The 22965-nt window shown below is 44.8% G+C and overlaps 1 protein-coding gene across 6 annotated transcripts in view; it reads left to right on the top strand.

Moving 5' to 3' along the window:
* Positions 1-18896: 18896 nt before the first annotated feature.
* The window catches only part of TFDP1 (transcription factor Dp-1), a 107086-nt gene continuing 103017 nt past the window's right edge, over positions 18897-22965 (top strand). For 3 of the 6 annotated variants that reach the window (XM_075918445.2, XM_075918411.2, XM_075918449.2), the window contains exons 1-2: positions 19040-19178; positions 20176-20260. In XM_075918445.2, coding sequence (XP_075774560.1) covers positions 20249-20260 — 12 coding nt within the window. In that variant the 5' untranslated portion in view covers positions 19040-19178; positions 20176-20248. Of the gene's footprint in view, positions 19179-19337; positions 19481-19797; positions 19821-20175; positions 20261-22965 lie in introns of those variants that run through there. The other 3 variants (XM_006126366.5, XM_075918418.2, XM_075918434.2) reach the window with 3 other exon arrangements.

Here is a 22965-nt window from a genome sequence, read left to right as displayed (position 1 = left end):
ATAGGCTTAGATTGGAGTGAAAGAGAGCAAAAGAGGTCGCCTCCACGTTGGTTAAGAACATGTCCTCTCCTTTCGAAAAAAAAAAAATCAGGATCTATGGACCATATTACACTCAGAATTTGATCTAGCACTAAACATTTTGCATCTTGTAGTGCTAACTGTCGTTGAGGCCCGAAAAGAGTCTGTATTACCTATTGCTACCTTGGGAATATTTGTTAATGGCTCTGTATTAATGCCCTCATTAGATCGTGTATGGGCATATCAAAACAATGAGGGTACGTTTAATGCCGTGAACTTACAAGCTTGCATTCAACACCCTAAATTGGGCTATACTTGCACAACCAGACTGTGGGATCAAGGTCACTTGTGCTTAAATCCACAAGGAGAATGCAATTATGAACTCCACCGAGTACCACTCGGGAGCAATGAAACAATGATGGTTCAGGTGGATCAGACATGTCTTTGCATCCGTAGTCTGTGTCCAAAAATTATTGTCAATAAATTTTACAATGTCATAATGCCAAAAATGATAAACGTATGCTTATGCAAAGTATTTGAGATTCAAGGCTGTGATGTTAAGTTGGCATTACTGGACACATCTTACAAGGACATTATGGCAAGATATGCTGTTGTGGAGACAGTAACTCCAATATCTTTGGGACCGAATTTGGAGGTAATAAAATCAATGATGATTCACTTTGACCTAAAAGATATTATCAATGACATTCATAACACTAGCGAAAAGGTGCATATTGTGGTTCAACATGCTGTCAATGAGATCATTAGTATAGGCAAAAGAATGCTGTTCAAGGCCAAATGGTGGAATATACTGTTTGGAAATATCTTTGGGGACATTTAAAAAATCAGTGTAGCATCATTGTTGACCAACCCCTTAGGCATTTTATATATCGTTGTGGCATGCATTATCCTTCCTCTATTGGTACTATTGTTATCTGCTGTCCATACCATAAATCTCATCCCATATTTGCTTTCAATTCTGTATAAAAAAAGTTAATTGATGAACATCTAAGTTTTCCTCCAATGTGCATCAAGGAGGGGAAATGTAAACAGAATTGTATTATTGTATAAATTACTGAAGACTAGTATGATTATTAATTATATTTAATTGCTATGTTGTAATAATAACGAGCTTAATGTAACCTTGTATCTATGTTGGCTGAGTGTGGATACATATATATATATATCTATATATATATATATATATATAGATATATATATATACACACACACACACATTATTATTATTGTAAGAACATTGCATTGCTGACTTATGTACTGATTTGTTTCATTTTAAAGTTCAAACTGTAAATGAATATTCCTCAGCTTAAACTGTTAGCTCGATGAATATTCATAGGAACGGTTGTTGTTTCATGAATATGTAATTAATATGTCTCACAACCAATCATTTTAAAGCTATGCAAAAGAGCATCTTGTACAGACCAATCACTTCAAACCAGAACCCTCATGCATATGCATGAGTCTAACCTATAAAGGCCTGAGCAACGCCCGTTTTATTGTTGCGTCGGGGCATCGGGCTAGGTGTAGGTTAGACTAGTGCATGCATGAGAGGGTGTATGTGTGTGGTCTAGCGTCTTGTCCCGGGTCGTATGAGTGAGGTTTAGCATCATCTAAGAGTTAAGCCAAGCGGAAGGCTTGGTCTTATACTCTGATAATCTTACTTAATTAGGTTTAAGTTAGATAGTTTAGATTTCAGATAGATTAGATCTCGTCGTTGAGTCTGTCCAGCAGGCAGCGTCGGTCACAGCATGTTGGCCGTCGTTGTGCCTGTTCGGTGGGCGCGTCGCGAGTTAGTTAGGGTATTATTTTAGGATAAGTGTAGGATAGGTTAGGTTAGAGTCTAGCGTCCATCGCCGTTCCAGCTGCGCCGAAGTGCAGGAAGAGGCCGAAGGTCTTCCCAGAAGGGGAACACATCGCTCCCAATTCCAGCGCTTCAAGGGACTTCCTGGCTGCTCCTCTCCCGAGGCTTTCAACTAGCCAACTGATTGAGGTCGCCAGCATCGGCGCCGTCGTCTATCGAGGGACACCTGGCTGTTCCTCTCCCGAGGCTTTCAACTAGCCGACAGATTGAGGTCGCCAGCAGCACAACAATCGCCTCTATGCCGTTAGACTCTGGTAAAGTGATTAAGTGTTTGAGGGGACTGCCCCCCCTTGCTTGTTTGAGATATACAATATAATATAGTCTAGTTGTTATAAACCTTAACCAAATTGTTTGGACAAGTTTTAGAACTGTAGTACCTTTCACCAACTGATTCAAAAGGTGTCACTTCATTCAATGTTGAAATGCCTAACTCATTTAGGGGCCTGCATGTTATTTTCAAAAGGATTTAAGGAAGATAAGATTCAAAATCCCATTAAGAGTCAATGACTTTTAAGCTCCTAGGTGCCTAAATTGCTCTTGAAAAATTATATTTAGGCTTATAAATCAGGAAGACATAGTAATGCTGCGATTAGCATTGTCTATTTCCTTTAAAATCTGAGCCTTAATCCCTAATTTGGATCAGTTAATGAAAGGTGTGCCAGCTCCATCGCTCAGCTGATTTAATTCCAAGGAAGTTGCTAGAAGTATAGTCTTCCCAGAGACGGCACCTGAAAAGATCAGCTAAAATATCTTCTAATTTTTTTCACAAATATTTGCTAGGGCGAGCAGGTAATTAATAGATACTTGATTAGGAACATCCACCGTATAATTGTCCAGATCTCTCAATTATTTGCCCTGTATATTCCTGAATTGTTCTTTATTCTATCATGTATCTTAAATAATTTCTCTAACAATTGGGTAAAGTGAGATTGTCTCTTGTGGAACCACTATCCTGGTGCTTCACCTCTGTGATCTATTTAGCACGAGGCCACCAAGGCACAAAAATGCCCCCAGCTTTTGCTTCAGGCTCTTCTTTCTGCTTCAGGTTCTTCTTTGGAAGGCCTACCTTATCTGGAGATATACACCTTTGTGTTTAAGTTGTAAGGAGCTTATTATACTTGGCAGAGCGATTCACTTCTCTGGTGTTGGCACAAGGCACTTCAGTGATGAGACTGCCCCACTGGATTTACTGGGGGTCGAGATCACGGTCTACTCTATATGGAATAGAGATAGAAATGTAGCCGTGTTAGTCTGGGGTAGCTGAAGCAAAATGCAGGACAATGTACACTTTAAAGACTAACAAGATGGTATTTTAGATGATGAGCTTTCGTGGGCCAGACCCACTTCCTCATATCAAATAGTGGAAGAAAATGGTCACAACCATATATACCAAAGGATACAATTAAAAAAATGAACACATATGAAAAGGACAAATCACATTTCAGAACTTCTTGTATCCTTTGGTATATATGGTTGTGACCATTTTCTTCCACTATTTGATCTGAGGAAGTGGGTCTGGCCCACGAAAGCTCATCATCTAATAAACCATCTTGTTAGTCTTTAAAGTGCTACATTGTCCTGCATTTTGCTTCAGCTACTCTATATGGGTGAGACTGGCACTGAATCTGGGAACTCAATATCCTTTGCTGACAGAATTTAGTTTCAAGTACTTATCCTTTGAAGCAGTCAATGATTGCATTACTTGAAATTTTATGTTAGACGATGGGATATTTTTTAAGTGTGGAGGATGACATCTGCAGGCAAATCAGGAGTTTCTGCATATTTTGGTAAATTCTTTAGGTAGATGATGCAAAAAGGCTATTTTGTACATATTTTTGCAATACTGACATGGTTTGAAGTTGAGTGGCCTATTCTCCTCATTTAAAAACATACCTACAAGAAAACTGGATGGCAGAAAATAGAAAAACTGACAGTAAAAGATTTCTGGCACCACGAACACCAACCAGGTGCTGTTTCCAAATAACTGAGAAATACAGTACACAGGAGAATTCTGAGTCAGGCATTAGTGTGCTAAGAAATAGTGAAGGCTGTTGCTCTGAAGTAGTAATCACCAATCTTTTTAACCACAAGATCACTTTTTCAATTTAAGTGCAATGTAAGATCTACCTCAAACCCAAATATCCTGGCCCCACTTCCTTCCTGCCTCTTCTTTGAAATCCTACCCCTGCTCCACCTCTTCTCGTAGGCTTCACCCTGCTCACTCCATCCCTTTTCCTCCCCCATCCTCACTCACTTTCACCAGGCTGAAGTAGGGGGTTGTGGTGCAGGCTCTGGTCTTGGGCCAAGGGGTTTCGAGTGTGGGAGGGGCTCTAAGTTTAGCTCAGGTTGGGGGTTTTGTAACAGAATTGTATGAGAAAACGTATGTATTAATTTAAAATGTAAATGTAATAATCTTGGAAATGAGTCTACAATGAATTCCTTGCTAGTTTGTAAAATACATCTTGCAATGTCTGTAACAGAACTATGTAAAATCAAAAATGTCTGTATATGACCGTAAAAGATATATGTCAATCAAATTATATGTCAATCAAAATGGTTTCTACAAAATGGATTCTTGAGTGACTTCCATTACTGAACAAGAGTTTGGCATGTAGCACTCATAACACAATATATCTGTTGAGATTTGAAAAGTTAGTGATATGCATCAAATGATTGGCTAACTAATCATAACACTTTCTTGACCAATCATTTAAAAAATATGCCAGAATGGCATCTTCCGTGAACCAATCAGTTTAAACCTGTAAACTTATGAATATTCATGAGACAGCGTATATAAGTCTCTGCCACGCAGCAGTTTCTGTTGCGTCGGGTGCTAGGTTAGGGTGTGTGAGAGACATCTAATCTTGGTCCTAGGTTAACAAAGAGTGAATGTATTAATTTAGACTTCTAGGTGTAAAACTAGGCGGAAGGCTTATAGTTTTATCCTACTTCTTATAGGTTAGGTTTGGTTTAGTTTAGGTAGCTTAGTATTTAGACAGTTTAGTTATCGTCGTCGTGTGTGTCCGGCAGGCTGCGTCGCGGTCCGCTTAAAGGCCGTCATCGTGTTTGTACGGCAGGAGCGTCGGTGATTAGATAGGGTTTTATTTTTAGGTTAAGATTAGGATTAGGTTAGATCAGAGTATACCATCAATCGTCGTCCAGCTGCACCGAAGCACAGGGAAGAGGACTGAGGACGTGTGACTTCACGGAAGGTGAACTAGCCGTCTTCACACTCAACCTGCCTTCGTGGGACTCCTGGTAGTTCCTCTCCTGCAGCTCGGAAAGAGCCAAGGGATTGTAGGTTGCCAGCACCGGATCATCCATCGAGGGACGCCTGGTTGTTCCTCACCCGAGACTTCACATTAGCCAGGGGCTTGTAGGTCACCAGCAACCCCACCATCGGCTATTGTGTCGTAGACTCTGGTAATAGTATAAGGAACATTGGGGGGACTGCCCTCCCATGTTCACTCCAAGTATATGCTTTGTTTTCTAAATTTGTTGTAAATAATATAGTCTTGTTGTTTTAAAACTTATTTAATTCGTTAAGTTTGTATTTATGCGTCCATCCTTCTCTGAGGGTAGACACCAGGGCTACGTCTAGACTGGCCCCTTCTTCAGAAGAGGCATGCTAATTTCGAACTTTGGAATAGGGAAATCCGCGGGGGATTTAAATATCTCCCGCGGGATTTAAATAAACATGGCCGCCGCTTTTTTTCCAGCTTGGGGAAAAGCCGGAAAAGAGCGTCCAGACTGGCGCGATCCTCCGGAATAAAGCCCTGAAAGTAGGAATAAGAGATCCTCCGGAATAGGGCTTTATTCCGGAGGATCGCGCCAGTCTGGATGCTCTTTTCCGGCTTTTCCCCAAGCCGGAAAAAAAGCGGCAGCCATGTTTATTTAAATCCCGCGGGGCATATTTAAATCCCCCCGTGGATTTCCCTATTCCAAAGTTCGAAATTAGCATGCCTCTTCCGAAGAAGGGGCCAGTATAGACGTAGTGTAAGGCAGAAATGCTGAATAGAGAAAAGAACTGTGTAAATTTTAAGGCCCACTACTTGTAATGAATCTAAGTGGTATAATCTAGCGCTGTATTCTTGTCAAATGCTGGGAGGAATTGCAAATTATAAGAAAATGTGTGTAAAGAACATTAATGATGGAGAAACTGTTTAAATTGTGGTTTTCCAAAATGGAGTCCAAAACTCCATTTTGTATTTAGAACTTTGCAGAGTTGCTTTTGCAGTTGAGTATGGCATCAAATGTGCAGGTAGAATGTTTGAGTTTAAACCTTAAGCTACCTGACAGTTAACTTGGCATAAGTATGAATATGCATGAGCATTCATATCAGCCAATCAAATCATACCACGCTGCAAGAGCATCTTTGTTATATCCAATCAATTTAAACCAGCCTTGTCCTAATGAATATGTATGAACCTACCTTATATAAGGTGTGACCAAACATCAGTTCGTGCTGGTTCCCGGACCTAGCTGGGGCCTGCAGCGTCGGGGCGTCGGGCTTAGGGATAGGCTTAGCTTAGGTTACAGAGAGAGTGAGTCATCCTTGTCCTAGGTGTATGAAAGAGGTCCTGTAGAGATATTCTTCTAGAGAAGCTAGCGGAAGGCTATGCTACCTCTATTTTATATAATATAGTATTTTCTTGAGTCAGGCTGGCGGAAGGCCAGACCTCCTCAAATAGATTAGTTAGGTTAGTTAGTTTAGTATTTTAGATAGATTAGCTATCGTCCTCGAGTTTGTACAGCAGGTTGCGTCGGTCCACGCATGTCGGCCGTCATCGTGCTTGTTCGTCGGGCTCGTCACGATTTAGATAAGGTTTTATTTTAGGATAGAATTAGATAGAACAGAGTCATCAATCGCCTGATCCTGCTGCACCGAAGCGCAGGAAGAGGATCCGGAGACCAGAGGCTTCACGGAAGGTGAACCGACCGTCACCGAACTCAACCGGCACTTCGAGGGATCACCTTGGCTGTTCCTCTCCTGCGGCTTCCAATTAGCCAAAGGATTGTAGGTCGCCAAGCGACAGGATCACCCAACAAGGGACGCCTGGAAGTTCCTCCCTGAAGGCTTTCAATTAGCCCAAAGGTCGTAGGTCGCCAGCATCGCATCAATCGGCTTCAGCGCCGCTGACTCTGTTGTAGGTATAGGGACCTTGAGGGACTTCCCCTCCTGGTTCATTTAATGTAAAGAGGGGACTGCCCCCTTGTGTGTTCATTAGAGGTATTGCTGTTAAAATTTCTGTTAAACAATATAGTCCTGTGGTTTCCAGTTTTAAACCAGACTTACGTTTTAATTTACGCGCCTTATAAACTAAGATCTGACACTCTCCGGTGAATAGATACGGAGTAGGGGGTCGTTACCTTAAGTACCATCCCTTGCGGATTGGTCAAGCTGTTAAATTAACCTTCGGAAGGTTGTCCTTAAGACATCCTTTCTAATTCTGTTGATATACAGGTAACAGATTTGTGGCGACCGCGGCAGGACCCTCTCAGAGTGTCATTTCATAGTTTTATTTTTAAAATTCACATACCTCAAATGAACACCAAGAGTGTGGCTTGTGGGTTGGTTCTGTTTTGTAGCTAGGGTTTTAGGTAGATAGAGGGTAACAAGGAGGGGATAGGTATCCTTGGGCTGTGGACTGGCCACCCATAGTTTTGGGGCCCTAGGAACCTCCAAACTGCCCAACGTCTCCCTTAATCCCGGCTGGAAACAGTTCAGCCTTATTTAGGTTCTTGCCCCTTTAAGAGGCCTAGTATAGGGAGTTAAAGCCTAAGGTTAAGTAGGTAGTCTCAGTTCGAACTACTAAGTTCGAACTAAGAGAAGTTAAGTTAAGTTAAGTTAAGTAAAGATAAGACAGTGTCTCGAGATAAGTCTTGGTTCGGACTGGACGCAGTTCGAAGCAAGCAATTCGAGCCTGACATTGGTATTTCAGCCTAAGCCAAAAGCTTAGTGATTTGGGTAGTTCGGCTTGGAGTGGTCCGAACTGGGGATCCGGAACTCTCTGTAGGTATACAGAGAGCCCCGCTTGGTTAAAATACATACCAAGAGCCCGTGGTTCGAAGTAACATCGAACTAAGAGGTTGGTCTTGGCTGCAGCCAGAAACCTCATTTTAAACCCCTCATAAAAGTTTTCCTGTGAGGGTTCCGAACGTTCGCTGTTCCGCCATTTTGGGTTGGCGTGGAACGTTCAGGGTAATTTAAATAGGTGAGCATTTGCATAGGGCAATCTGCATATTGGAACGTTGCCTAGCACGGAACGTTCGTCGGCGTTGCTTGGCAACTGCCGCTTACTGCGTGGAGCACCCCAAAGGTGCTGCGCAGCTTATTGTGCAGGGTTCCAAGGTGGACCAAACCCAAACTGCACAATTATTATTTCCTTTTTTTTTGATAGTTTTAAGGTAAATTCTGTGGGACAGTGAGGCTTGATCAACCTACTGTACCCAATAACCCCAGAATTTATCAGGTTTTATCTAGTTTTGTGAGTTGGTGAGTAGCTCACAGGACTTAGGTATGGCCTCTAAGAAAGTACCCAGAATTTTCGGCATACATGGATGCAAGCCGGCGGAGCAGTTAAATAAAAGTGTACTAGAGGATGATGTTAATGTTTTTGTTAAAAATGTTAATGTATGGGATGAGAATGATCTTAAAGGGGAAAATTGTCTAGAAAATTTTAAGTTAATGTGGGAAAAGTTTGTCCAGACAAGACCCAAGCCCAATAAAAAGACTAAAAAGGCAGCTATCATACAAGGACTGGCCATGGTGGCTGGAGCATTGGATACCGAGGTGAAGGCTATTAGTAAACAGTTAAATGATGCCAATGAAATCAGAATGGCACAAGATGCAACCATTAGTAAATTAAAAGGGGATTTAACGCTGAGAGAGACTAAATATAGCACCTTATGCTCTCAACGGGATGCTTTAACACACCAAATGGAGGATGTCATTAAGAGGTGTCAGCAATTGGAAAGCGAACTGACCGACAAGGTAGCAAAGTTTAATGATTCCAAGGCTACCGTGCGACACCTGTTAAATGAAAAAAGCCAAGTTAAAACCGCCGTGGTAGATCATACCGAGTGCAATAGGAAGGTACAGGAACTAGAACATAAATTAGGACTGGCTAGAGGTTTTGTGTCTGCCATTAATGAAGGTATTGAGAAGGATATTTATGAAAATACGATCTTAACCAAAGAATTAGTAGAGGGCATGGTGGAACCCATTATCACCACTGAGGTGTTCCACCCTAATGACCCGAACCCCATTGTAAAATATGAGCGGAGAGTGTTGTCACCTGAGCAAGCTAGAGCTGTGGGACAGAATCTGGGCCCCTGTAGGAAAGCCAATGCAATAGATTGGATGGCAAAGTTAGCCAGGACCAATCTTACAAGTGATGATTTGCTCATAGTGATCAAAGAATGTTTACTTCCGGAAGATTTCATAGCCTTCCCAGCTGACCTTGCCACTTCAATTCACCCAGATTTTAACAGAATTTATAAGGCCTTATATGATATATTCTATCCAAATGATGATATTCGGGGACGATTTTATTCCAGTAAACAACAAGAAGGTGAAAGACCCGAACTTTATTTTATACGGAAAGAATTGCTTCATGGCCTGGCAGGATTGAATCCAGGGGGAAGTGGAGATACCACTCATGATACCCCAGAGTTTAGGAGATCTTTGTTTTTAGGGTTACTCCCTTCAGTAAAAGCAGCTTTAAGCAGCTTAGATATTGAGAGAGTACCTTTGGCGATAATGAAAAATAAGATCAGAGAGATCTTTGAGTGGCAGTCGCAAGCTGGATTAATAAAAGTGGCAGGCCCATCAAGAAAGATTTCGGAAGTAAAAGAAGTGAGGTCTCAAACAAAAGGAAGGAGACGACCACCACCTCCTCCTCCTGGGGCAGCTTCTTATCGTCCTTATCAGAATCAGGACAGACGAAATGAGCAGGATAATGTGGCTAAGTTACCTTTCCAGCCTACTAGAATGTTTAAAGGAGGAAGGGAGCAATTAGCTGCAACTAAGCAGGTACTGGCCAACTGGTTGGCTAGATATCTCCCTTGGCCGAAAGTGCGAGAGATGGATATCGATCAGATCTTTGAAGCACTTGCAAAATTTGAAAACAATAGTGCGGCCGCTATATCCAGGGAGAGTCACCCTGCTCCAATCTCCGCTATAGATGGTACCCTCTACTGAGGAAGCCGAAATCTGCCTCGGCCCCTAAAAATCGTGGCACCGATTGAGTTTGACTTTTTCGGGAGACCCACCATTATGGTAGAATTAAGAGGCAGATTCGGGATAATTATGCAAAGAATGCTTGTGGATACAGGGGCGTCCACGAGTATTGTCTGTACAACATCTGCTCATACTGTAAGACAAGTAGAAGTAAGTCATACTAAGAATCTACAGTCGTATAATGGCAAGACGTCAAAGGTTCCTTTTACCAACTCCATTCAATGTCGAGTTGGGGGCGCTACAGCTCAGATACCAATCGGACTACAAGCTTTAGATGGTGTTGGCATTATGGGGATAGACTTGTTGAAGGAGTTTGGATTTGTTATCGACTTACCAAACCGATTCCTGATACAAGTGCCTAGAGGAGATGCTGCAAGTGCTACAGTAATACCTAGTGTCCATCGACTGGGAGCTTTAAAGGCAAATGAAGAACTTCAGCTCCAGGCACATGAAGATGATGTGCAAGGTGTTATAAATCGTCATGTAGCAGTTTTTGCAAGACACAAACTTAGCTGTGGAAAGACCAAAGAAGTTGTGGAAGTAGCTGGTCCAGACCCGAAACCTATGAGACAGTATCGGTTTCCTGTGGAGGCGCAACAAGGCATTAAAGAAACAATCGATGCTTTGATTTCTCAAGGAGTCTTGGTTAAAACTCAGAGTCCCTGCAACTCTCCAATATGGCCGGTTATTAAGGCAGATGGGAAGACCTGGAGGTTGACGGTAGACTATCGAGGGGTGAATAAAGTTACTCCCCGTATGGCTCCAGTTGTCGCCAAATATCCAGAGATCGTGGCTCAAATTGCCAATGGTGCTCGTTGGTTTTCTGTGCTGGACATATCCAATGCGTTCTTTTCCATTCCGATTGCCGAGACATCGTGGCACAAGTTCGCATTTACATTCAACGATCAGCAATATACTTTCACCAGACTTCCACAAGGATTCCACAACTCTCCAACTATTTGTCATCGTATGGTGTCAAAGGCACTGAAAGATATTCCACATAAAGTCAACGTAATATCATATGTGGACGACATCTTGATCGCCACCAAAGATCGTGCCACTCATCTAGTAGTCCTGGATGAAGTTCTATCTGCGTTGGAACAAGCAGGATTTCTAATTAACTCTCAGAAGGCTCAATTGGTCAAACAAGAGGTCACATACCTAGGTGTGAATCTAGGTGTGGAAGGTCGAAAACCTGACAAGGACAGGGTGGAACTGATATCCAAATTACCAGCTCCAACTGATGTCCATGGCCTCCGTATGTTCCTTGGTCTTATCGGATTCTGTAGGGATTTCATTGAAGAATTCGGGAAGACCGCCCGACCCTTATACAAACTCCTGAATAAACGACAGGAATGGCAGTGGGGTTCGGAGCAGGAACAAGCCTTTTTCGAGTTAAAAACTGCTTTGATGAAAGCACCAGCACTAGCATACCCCGATCCGACTAAGGAATATCATCTATCACTGACCACCGGTAAAGAAGCAATTGGAGCGGTGCTAATGCAGCATCATGGCACCACCTTAAAACCAGTTGCTTACGGCTCAAGGACTTTGTCTGGTGTAGAACAACAATTCACACCATGCGAAAAGGAAGTTTTGGCTTTGACATGGGCTCTCATACATTGGGAGTACCTAATTGGACAGTCACCAATCATCCTGAAATCGAGTCATACTCCCGTTCGGTACATCATTTCTGGAAAAGCGAATAATGGAAGAGTGAGTCATCCACGTTTGGCGCAGTGGACCCTCATTCTAATGAACCACGACATCGTGGTGGAACCAACGAAAACGCAATCACTGGTTCCTGCCATTTTGTGTCAACCACTCAGGCCGGAAGATTTACATGTGTGTCCAATACCAGAAGAAGCCACGTCCACTATTAAGTCACCCTTCGTACTGATGTCAAAATACGAAGAAGTCCGGAAGACGACTCCTCAAAATATCTGGGTCGTGGATGGAAGTTGCTATCGAAATAATGGACAAGTCATCACAGGTGCCGCTGCACTGCATGTGGCATCTGGAAGGAAGATTCTAAGACGAGTGAGCCTTCCTTCCGCACAGGCTGCTGAAGTAGTTGCTATTATTTTAGCTTTAGAAAATGCCAATGATCAGGACCTCACCATATGTACAGACTCTGATTGGGTATTAAGATCCTTCATCGATTGGATGACTGTGTGGAAGCAACGTAACATGTGCACCACGGATAATCGTCCCGTCATCTATGCCCAATTATTAAATTACGCATGGAGTCTTGCAGAAAATCGGAAAGGAAAAACTTTCCTTTTTAAGGTGAGAGCCCACCGAAAAGATCATAAAGAAATCTCGGTGTTAAATAATACAGTAGATCAGTTGGCAAAACAAGCAGCCACACTACCATCAAAAATGACTTGGCAACTCCCAGCGGCGTATGAAGAAAAGATCGATGCCGTAACGAACCAGACGACATTAAAGGATTCTGTGGACATAGTTAAACTGCAAGAGAAAGACCGAGGAGTAATGCAGTTGTTAGAACAGGGCCGGTATAAGGACTATGTAATAACGAAGCATGTAAATGGGCCGATCATGGCGCAAGAGATGGTGTCCGACCAACAAGCAGGGAATCCATTACTGATAATGCCTGCCATCCTGCGCAAAGAACTAATTGAACTAGCACATGCGCAAGGTCACTTTGGAGTAGAAAAGACCGTCAGTAGGATCAAGAGTGTTGCCTGGTGGCCTCGACTACGGGCAGATGTGGAACATTGTATTAATAATTGTTTGCAGTGTGCCCAAAATAACCCAAAGGCACATAACAACAGAATTCCACTGAAACATCAAGTAATTACTGGACCATGGCAAAGATTACAGATTGATTTTATTGGCCCTTTGCCAAGGACAAGCCGTGGTAATGAATACTGCCTAGTCATTGTAGATTCTTTCACCAAGTGGATAGAGGCTATTCCAACGCGAAATTGCACCGCGAAGACTACCGCTCGCGTACTCTTAAATGAGGTCTTTTCAAGATATGGGTTGCCCTCTATCATTGATAGTGACCAAGGATCTCATTTTACTGCAGAGATCACTAAACAACTCTGTGTTGCTTTAGGAATTAAACAGCTGTTCCATATTGCAGGCCACCCACAGTCATCTGGGCTGGTTGAACGAACCAATCGGACGTTGAAAACTGCATTAAGAAAAGTTGTCGAAAAATCTGGCAAACAGTGGGATACGCATCTCCCACTTATACTCATGGCTACTCGATCCACTATGGGATCCGCTGGGTACTCTCCCCATGAAGTACTCTTTGGAAGACCTATGAAGACGCCCGAGCTCTGGTGGATCGAAGGAGGGGTGCCTCCTGACGACTTTCAACCAAAAATCAAAGTAGCTGAATATTTGCAGCAGTTGCTGAATAATTTGTCCGACATACAGCACACAGTAGCGCAAACGCTAAAGGGCAATATCCAGAAAATGGATAAAAGACTCGCAGAAGATTTTAAGATTCAAGACTGGGAGGTCGGAAGCAAGATCATGTATCGACATTTCAGTGAAAAGAGCCATCCTTTGAGTCCGCGATGGTTGGGTCCGTGTTATATCGTCAACAAAGCTGGACCCACCGTCTATCAGGTGGAAATAGTCAGTAGGAAAAGGAAGATCCTTAAATGGTTTCACGTGAGCCAATTGAAAGAGTGGAAAGGAAATTAGAGAAGAAACTTAAATGGAAGAGGGCTAGGAAGGAAGAGTATGGAAGCATCTAGGAAAAGATCTAGTGAGGAGGTTTTAATTAAAATCTTTATTGTTTGTATTTAACAGGAGCATTCCACCATGAAGACGTCATTTATTTTGCCAATTTTGCTATGTGTTATTATGATAAGCACTCTAAATCCTGTAACAACTAAAGTAGTAGTTCCGACCAGACAGAGTACAGTAAAAAAGGTTACAGTAGAAAAGGGCGCTATTCAAAAATTAGTGCAAGGCGCTCATGGTCTTGAATGGGTGGACTTAGGTGGACATGTTTTTAAACAAAAAGATGGGTCGACGATTGGTGCATACTTAAAGGGTCTGACATTCCATCAAGATGAACTATGGAGATGTCAAGCAATAGATCGCCCTCTAAGGGAATGGGACATTAAACCTTTGAAACAACAACAATATGATTTGATGACACCAAAAAGATATGTCTGGACTCATCGTGAATCCCGAGATCTAGTTTATAATCGCCAGGTGATCAATTCCAAAACATATAAGCCTTTGAGAGGTAATACTAATCGATGGGAGGTTAGGCTTCCCATTTTTAAGAGTCAAATGGTCACAATTCGAGTAGAGCAAGATCATCGGGTTTGCCATCTATTTGTTCGAGATGAAATAGAAGGCAATATATTATTATATTTTACGATGGGTAAAGATGAGACTAAAGCTAATGGTTTTACCGTCCCTGGTTGGTTAAATATGCTAGTAGATACATCTCCATCCAAGAAATGCCTATGGACATTTGTTAACCCCCATCTCTGTATAAATGAAACCATGGCACATGCATCATCAGACATACATAATAGACGATGTCTGACCAATTGCAAAATAATAGCTCCTAGGTGGACTGGTTCAACGTGCGTATATCTGGACGTTCTGTATCATCCTATAGTGAAGCCAGGACAAGTCGTATGGGTGATAAAATTTTATCACGATCATTTTACTACGACTACAATAGATGCTACTGTTATATCACCAGCAAGAGTAATTCGTGCCACAGTGCCATTGACCTGTGCAGCAAATAGATCACCACACAGAACTAGTCAGTTTGCTGCATCACCAAGCTGTATAGTAGATCCACAGCCAGCTAGTTATGAGTGTACTGGAGTATTTATAGAAAACATCACGGAATCCAACACCTGGACGGTGTTAGGATTATTCAGGGTTAAATTTCCAGTGAAAATATTAGTAGCTGAAGAGCCTGACCGTCATGAAATTGGCCCTTATGTAGTTAAGACCAATATGGCTCGGCAAGTGCTTATAGAACCCAAATACCACGTCAGATGGGTACACGTGCCGATATCTTCCTACGCCACCGACGTAAATGAAAGGCAGGGGGCAGGAGAGCATGACAGTATGTGGAGGGATAACTGAAGTGCCAGAGCTTGATATCTTCTTGGCCAAACCAGTCAGGATCACCTGTCAGAGGTTCCAAGATCTACGGGTAGATCTTGATCTACTGGTTGGTGACCACTGCTCTGAAGGAAATAGAGTGTATCCCAATAAAGAAAAGCTCTGTGAGGTGCAGACATGCCAAAGCAGTCATTGACATGCCAACACCGGAGCTGGAAAATGCAGGGGGAAAATTACCTACACACTGTTGTTGTTGTTGTTCGTCCATCGTATTCGAAGAGGACCTTGACATCTAACAGGTTGCGGACTGTCCATGGTGTGTCCGCAAATGGCTGATAAGGCCGATACGGGCACGGAATGTTCTGCCACATGTCGGGCAGACATGTGTGGGCACCACTGTTGCAGCTTTTGCAACTCTGGCTTTACGGAGTGCTCGCTTCTCTTGTGCTATGGTTCTCCTTCTGGCTTCAGATGTTTGACAGCCTTGGTACATCAGCGTGTGCCATGTTGATCGGTCTTGTGCCAGGGTCTCCCAGGAGGTGGTGTCAATATCCAGGGACTTGAGAGAGGCTTTAAGCGTGTCTTTGTATCGCTTCTTTTGTCCCCCGTGCGATCGCTTACCTTGAAACAGCTCACCATAGAAGAGCTGTTTAGGGATGCGATGATCTGGCATCCTTGCAACATGGCCTGCCCAGCGTGTCTGAGCTTTCATCAGCAGGGTGTAAACTGATGGCAGGCCTGCTCTAGAAAGGACTTCTGTGTCTGGCAACTTATCCTGCCACCGGATCCTCAGAAGTCTGTGAAGGCAAATCGTATGGAAGTGGTTTAGTTGCCTAGCGTGCCTCCTGTATACAGTCCAAGTCTCACTGGCATACATCAGGGTAGTTAACACTACTGCTCGATAGACTTTAAGCTTTGTAGCAAGGCTTATTCCACGGCGGTCCCACACTTTGGTCAGCAGTCTGCCGAAAGCAGAGCTTGCCTTGGCGACTCTGCAGTTGACCTCGATGTCAATTGTCACTGTGCGGGAGAGGGTGCTGCCAAGATATGTAAATTGGTCCACTGCTTGCAGCTTTTGTCCCTTCACTGTGATGGTGGGCACTTGATGTTGAGCTTTCAGAGCTGGCTGGTGCATCACTTCGGTTTTCTTTGTGTTGATGAGAAGGCCGAAGTTGTCACATGCTGCTGCGAATTTGTCCATGCTGGCTTGCATTTCCTGCTCTGATCCAGCATTCAGGGCGCAGTCGTCAGCAAAAAGGAGATCTCGTAGCACAGTCTCCTTTATCTTGGTGACAGCCTGGAGTCTTCGCAGGTTAAACAGTTTCCCATCGGTCCTGTATCTCAGTCTGATTCCCAAGGAACTGTTCTGAAAGGCGTCTGACAGCATGGCTGAAAACATTATGCTGAACAGGGTTGGTGCCAGCACACACCCTTGCTTGACGCCGTTTGTGACGGGAAAGGCCTCTGAAGCTTCTCCATCATCTAGAACACGAGCCGTCATGCCGTCGTGGAACTGACGTACCATCAAGATGAATCTGTCAGAGCACCCAAACTACGATATGATGCGCCACAGACCTTCGCGACTGACAATGTCAAAAGCCTTGGTGAGATCCACGAAGATGGTGTACAGTTCACAATTCTGCTCTTGACACATCTCTTGGAGCTGTCGGGCTGCAAAGATCATATCCACCATGCCACACTCTTTGCGGAAGCCGCACTCTGTCTCGGGTAATAAACCCTGTTCCAGGTGGTCAATCAGACGATTCAGCAACACTCGTGCAAGGATCTTACCTGCGATGGAAACCAGTGATATTCCTCTATGATTATCGCAAACTTGTCTATTTCCTTTCCTCTTGTAGAGGTGTACGATGGGCGCATCTTTCAGTTCCTGAGGAATAGATCCTTGATTCCAGAAGGACTGGAACAGCTGAGTGAGTTTGTCGACAAGCACTGCACCACCACCCTTATAGACTTCCGCTGGGATCGCATCAGATCCTGGGGCCTTGCCACTGGACAGCTGGCTGATGGCCTGTAAGGTTTCAGTTTCATAAAGAAAAACTCTATAAGGTGCAGACATGCCAAAGAAATGCTGAATAGAGAAAAGCAGTCATTGACATGCCAACACAGGAGCTGGAAAATGCAGGGGGGAAATCACCTACACACTATAGCAGGCATAAAGCACAATGGACAAACAAGTACCAAATCTCCTCAGAATACACTTGAATCCTTAACCCAATTATCTCACAAGTACTTTATGCAACTGGACTGGACTCTTTGGAAGGTATTATTAATAAGCGTTGGTAAAAAAGCAATGAAGGATTATATTCTCCAAATGGTGATCCTTTGCTGACTGTGATTAGAAAAAAAAAGAAGAGTGAAAGTAACTTAAAATTTTGTACAGGTACCATCCTATTGCAACCCAGTTCTCTGCTGGCTTTTGCTACAGCTCAGCCAGCTGTTGCCCAAGGTGTATCGACTTACTTTCATCTCTGGAACAGACTCAAACATTTGGAGAAAAGGAGAATGGCATGCCAGAACTGTTTGAGGACCTGTTTCATGCTCCATCCACAATTTCTGCACTGAATGGTCTAAAATCCCCTGGAGCTAGGTCACTTTTCCCAGGCTCCAAACATTTTCCCTTACCTATTCTTCCTTTGTAAGGGGCAAATCAGTTAAAAAAATCAGTATCATATTTTTCTCTTTCCATTTAAGATATCACGTGCTGCTTCAATAATAGCTGCCTCCCTTTTTCACAAATATCTGAAAACACTTTTCAAAGAAAAGTCTTCACCTAACAGTTTTCCATCTCTGAAAGTGGTTTTGAGTAAAAGCTCACTTTTCTACAGTTACTGTTTCATTCTTCTGGATTTAAAAAATGTTCCATTTAGTACAAAGGTCAGTTTAGTGTATCCTGACCTTGATGCAATCACAGTACATCTAAATTTTAAAAATCTAGCATAGTGGGGATGAAAAAGGAAAATCTTAAAAGACCACAAACTATCTCTATGCTACAAAAAATACTGCGAAGTACAATTATGCCTTAGCTGTCATGAGTATTACAGTTTCTCACTCTTTTCTGCAGCAAGCAGCAGAACTTGCAGAGGAGCCAGTTTGCCCTCTAATTAAACTATTTTAAAATGGCATGTTTAAAATGGGGCATTGTAAGTGCTGCAGCCCTGATAATGGCGAGGCAGTGATGAGGACGCACCATCAGCATTACTCAGGGGTTGGTTAGGGCTAGTTTCTAAAATGCTGTTGCTGGGTGCAGAGCCCACAGCTGAAACCAACACCCTGAGGATTTGTTTTGACAGCGTGCTGTGCCCTGCAATCATTATGGCGCGAGAAGGAAAATGTTCTGCGAGGTCAATCAGGGCTAGGTCCTGCTAAGCCACCTGAAGCCCCAGGACCTAGGCAAAGTCCTTCTCCCCGCCAGAGCTGGAGGGGACATGGGCTAGCGCCCAGCTTTAGTCAGCAGAGGCGGGGCACGGTACCCTTCTCCCCTCGCTTGACATCGACAGGTGGGTGGTAAGTAGCTCAGCGCTGACGCAGGCCACCCCCTCGAGTGACACCACGTGCCAGAGCGCAACGGCTGCCTGGTTCTGACTGACTAACCGCCAAGTCTCGCGCCCAGGCTTCCCGCGCGCTCTTTTTCCAAAAGGGGTGGGGAATCCCTGGGCGCGAAATCCCCGCGCATGCGCGCCACACGGAGGGACGGTGTGGAGGGGCCACTAATCTCTCCGCGTGGGCCCTATGCGAGGCACGTTACACCTCATGACGTCAGCGCGCAGCGTCACGCCGGTGGGACGTACAAAAGTGTAAGTTTCAATTTTTTTTTCTGCCAACGGAAATTTTTTTTTCCAGGGCCGCATCCGCGTGCTGAAGCTGGGGAGGGGCGGCTGCGCCCCCCCGCCCCCACACAGGGAGCCCTCCGCGAGGAGGGGGGAGCCTGCGCAGGTGTGCAAGGAGCAGGGGGCGCAGCAGAGGGACCCCAAGAGGGAGGATGGAAGGGAGGGAGAGTCGGGGGGCAGAGAAGAGTGAGGCTGACAAGGGGGGAGGGGCGGGATCCCCTGATTGGGGGCTGGCGCCGTTGACAGCCCTGCCTTCTCTCCTACCCTCCCCCCCGTTTGGAGGCCCGCGAGCTGCACATGTGCAGTCGGCGCCCCCCCCCCCTCCCGCCGCCGTGTCTCCGCAGAGCGGCGCTGTGTGGGAGCGGGCGGGGGACGCAGGGAGCCTGCTCTCCGCCGGCGGCCGCTCAGGTGCAGGCACCGTTCGGCGTGTGGGAGGCGCTGCCGCACCGGGGGATGGGTTTGGGCGGGACGTGGGGAGGGGGCGCGGGATTTACCCCGGGGGGGGGGGTTTCCCCATACTGGGGGATGGTGCTTCTCCTGTGGCAGCCGAGCCCAGCGCCTCGCGCGCCCACTCGCTAGCTTGGGCGGGCTGGTGGGGCCCCGGGTGAGGGGCTGGTCGGGCTGCCAATCTGTGAAGAGCCTCTGAGGCGCCCCGGCCTCCCCACGCACCAGCGGCCCATCTGGCTGCGCCCGCCGGGGCTGTCAGGGGACTGGCCCCAGGGGCCTAGTATTGTGGGGAAGCTGACAGGTCCGGCATAGGGGCCTCCGGCCTCGCCTGTGGGATGGTGTTGCGGGGAAGGGGAAGAGCTGGACTGTGGCCGACCCACTGTGGGCTTAGGCTGCCAGTCCAGGCCGCCTGCTGTGCTCCTCCGTGTATGTTTGGGATGAGGAAGGCCTTGGGGCTAGGGTGCGAGCTGAATGGAGGGTCCTTTCTCTGGGGGGATTGTGAGGCCTTTCTCCCAGAGTAAGTTGTTGATGCCAGAAAACTTTTTAAATATTACGAGACCATGCTCTAAAGTAGAGGAATGTCTGCATGCAGTTAATAAATGATGGACTTTTGCAGTTCACTGTTACAGCTAGTGTTGTCTTGACTTTCTTTGTAGAAAATATCACAGTCCCTGTTTCCTTCTGTGGGTGTCAGTCATTTAAGAGACTTGATTTCTAAGCATTGGTAACATGGCAAAAGATGTAAGTATATTTGTTTTGTATTATCTGGGAACATGAGTGATAGAATATTTCCATGTGCTTAAGACAGAGCAGGCCATACATACCACAACTGGCATTAGGGGAAATGAAGACCTCCTTTTTGTCTCTTATTTAAAATGGGTTTGCAGTGTATCTGTTTTCACATAGAAAGTTTAGAATAGACTTACTAGCTTTTGTATTACAAAAAGGCTTAACGTTTTACACAATATGCACATTTGTTCTGTGCAACAAAACAAAAAGCCACCATCTTGCTGAAAAGCATTTGATGCAGGCATTTTGCATACTTGTAATAGAGATTGTGAAAAGCAGTTTTCACTATTGTGCTGGGTAATTAAAGTATTGTTCAATCTGAGCATTGTCAGTGAAGTACCTTTCATTAAGTTACCTGCTTGTTGATAGAACAGGTACACTAGAAATGCCACTGTCAGTGTTGACCTGCTGTTAAACTATGTTTAGGAAATATCACATGTTTAAGGATAAGAGGTTCTTTCAGTCTCTATGCTTATTTTTGCCTTTCTTCTGAAACAGACAAAAGGAACCTAGTTAAAGTCAGTAGCAATTAGACTATGTGGGGAGGAAATCATTGCTTCAACCTATCCGATTCAAGCCACTAACATAGAAGTGGGTGATAATAAGAGGGTCTGTTTATTGAGCCATCTATTCTTATAGCTCCCATTTTTAATACCTCTTCATCAGAAAAAATACTAGCATGTATTTAAGTTAGTGAACAGATTAGTTTATGATTAACAGTCCTCATTTACTATCATGAGACTTCTGTATTTAGATGTTACATTGCTAATAAAGTACTCTGATACTCTAACTTTTGCATAGTAATGTTTTGCATGTTCTCTGAAAAACACAGCATTTTTAAAAATTGTCCACCCGGGTACATTTGTCAGTGAAACTTTTATGTTTGTCACAGGAATGTTAAAATGTGGTTAATTGACCCTGCTGGAGCTCTTGTACGTTTCAAAGGAGGAATGCGGAACTCCAGGTACAGCCTGGGGCCAGTGGACTCCTGGCTGCACACAGGTGTGCTTGCTTTGAAATGTACAAGAGTCCCCAATGAGGGTCCTTGTTCATTTAAAAGCCTTGGTCAGCAGGGGGGCTCCCCAGAGGACCCTGGTTCTTTGTAGCTTTCAGCAGAACCATGGATCAGCAGGGGACTCCCCAGCTGAGTCCGGGTTCTGGGGAAATGCTGTGTGGAGCCTGGGGTCAGCAGGGGACTTCCAGCTTCAGTGAGTTAAAGGGGCAGTGCAGCACAGCTGATCCCCCGGCTCAGCTGTGCAGTATTGCCACTTTGAAGTACCCCTTCCTCTTCCCCCTCCCCGCCTCTATCTCATAGAGGCAGCAAAGGGGGTGGGGGAAAGTCGACAAACTATCTGTTAAGTAAATGCTTATCGGATAGGCGACTAGTCCTTAACATCCTTAGTTTGTCATGGACATGGGGTTTATGTCATGCTTCTGACAAGTTGCGCTAACTACAAAAAAGTTTGTGGGAGAATTTAGAAAATTAGGAAATGAGGAGAGAACAGGATAACTTGCAAATTTAGTGTATGGTTTAGCAACAGATAACTGGTGTACTACTGATTGCTCTTTCAGTTTTTGAAAAGGTAAAGAAGAATGAGCCTGGTAATTACTGTTCAAAGCCTAACTTCTGTCTTTAGTGGAATCATAGAATACTAGAACTGGAAGTGGCTTCGGAAGTCATTGCTTCCTTATGGTAGGTCCGAGTACTGTCTAGATGAGGGGTGACAATCATTTTTGATGGGGGCCATTCCAAGAATCTGGAAAGTGGTTGAGGGCTGAATTCTTCTGTGATATAAATAGAGGAAATGTGGGATGGAGGTTGGGTGTAGAAGGGAGCTTGGGGAAAGGTTGGAAGTTTGGGTGAAGGAGGCAGTTGTGACCTGGGGCACTGGACTGGAGTGCAGGGGGTTGGTGTGGACCTAGGACAGGGAATTGGGGTACAGGAGGTGATGAAGGGATTTGGGTTGTAAGCAAGGGCAGGAGGGGACTGTGATCTGGGTCAGAAGATTGGGGTGCCAGATCTGGGAGGGGATATGGGTGCAGGAGAGGAGCAGAGGATTGGAGTAGGGGACAGGAGTGGGGGCAGAGGGTTGGGAAAGGGAGAGGCTGAGGTGCCAGAGACAGGCTCTAGCTAGAAGACTTGCCAGCCAGCAGCTGTTCCTGCATCACCCTCCCTACCAGCTAGTGTTCCTTCCAAGATGTGTAGCAGCACAGCTTCATAAGTGACTAGTCAGTTCTGTGCATGAAGCCCTCAGCCTTTTATTCGGTGGGGCTAATGAATCACCTGTAAAGCTGTGCTGCCATGCAGTTTAGAGGGAACACTACTGCCTGCTCTGCCCCTGCACGTGCTGTAGCCATGTGCTCTGGAGCCCCTTGTGCTTTGTGGCTGCCTCTTATTGAAACTGGCAGCTCCCATTGGCTGGTTTCTGGCTGGCAACAGGACCAGCTCCTAAACCTCCCCCTCTCCCCCCAACCTCTGGACTCACAGTTGTTAAAGAAAAACTGCCCTGCAGCTGCATTTGAGTGGCGTGCAGGTGGGGTGAGGTAAGCCTGGGGCTCCCTGCAATGTCTGTGGGTTGGATCCAGTGGCTTGGCGGGCTGCATTTTTACAAGGCCTGTTCTAGGTCATCCCTATCTAGTCTATTCAACTTGCTCTT

This window comes from Pelodiscus sinensis, chromosome 1, assembly GCF_052426305.1.
Source record: "Pelodiscus sinensis isolate ZL-2025 chromosome 1, ASM5242630v1, whole genome shotgun sequence".
NCBI classification, from domain to species: domain Eukaryota; kingdom Metazoa; phylum Chordata; order Testudines; family Trionychidae; genus Pelodiscus; species Pelodiscus sinensis.
The sequence above is the reverse complement of the archived record's forward strand: the minus strand, read 5'-3'. Positions and strand labels throughout refer to the sequence as shown.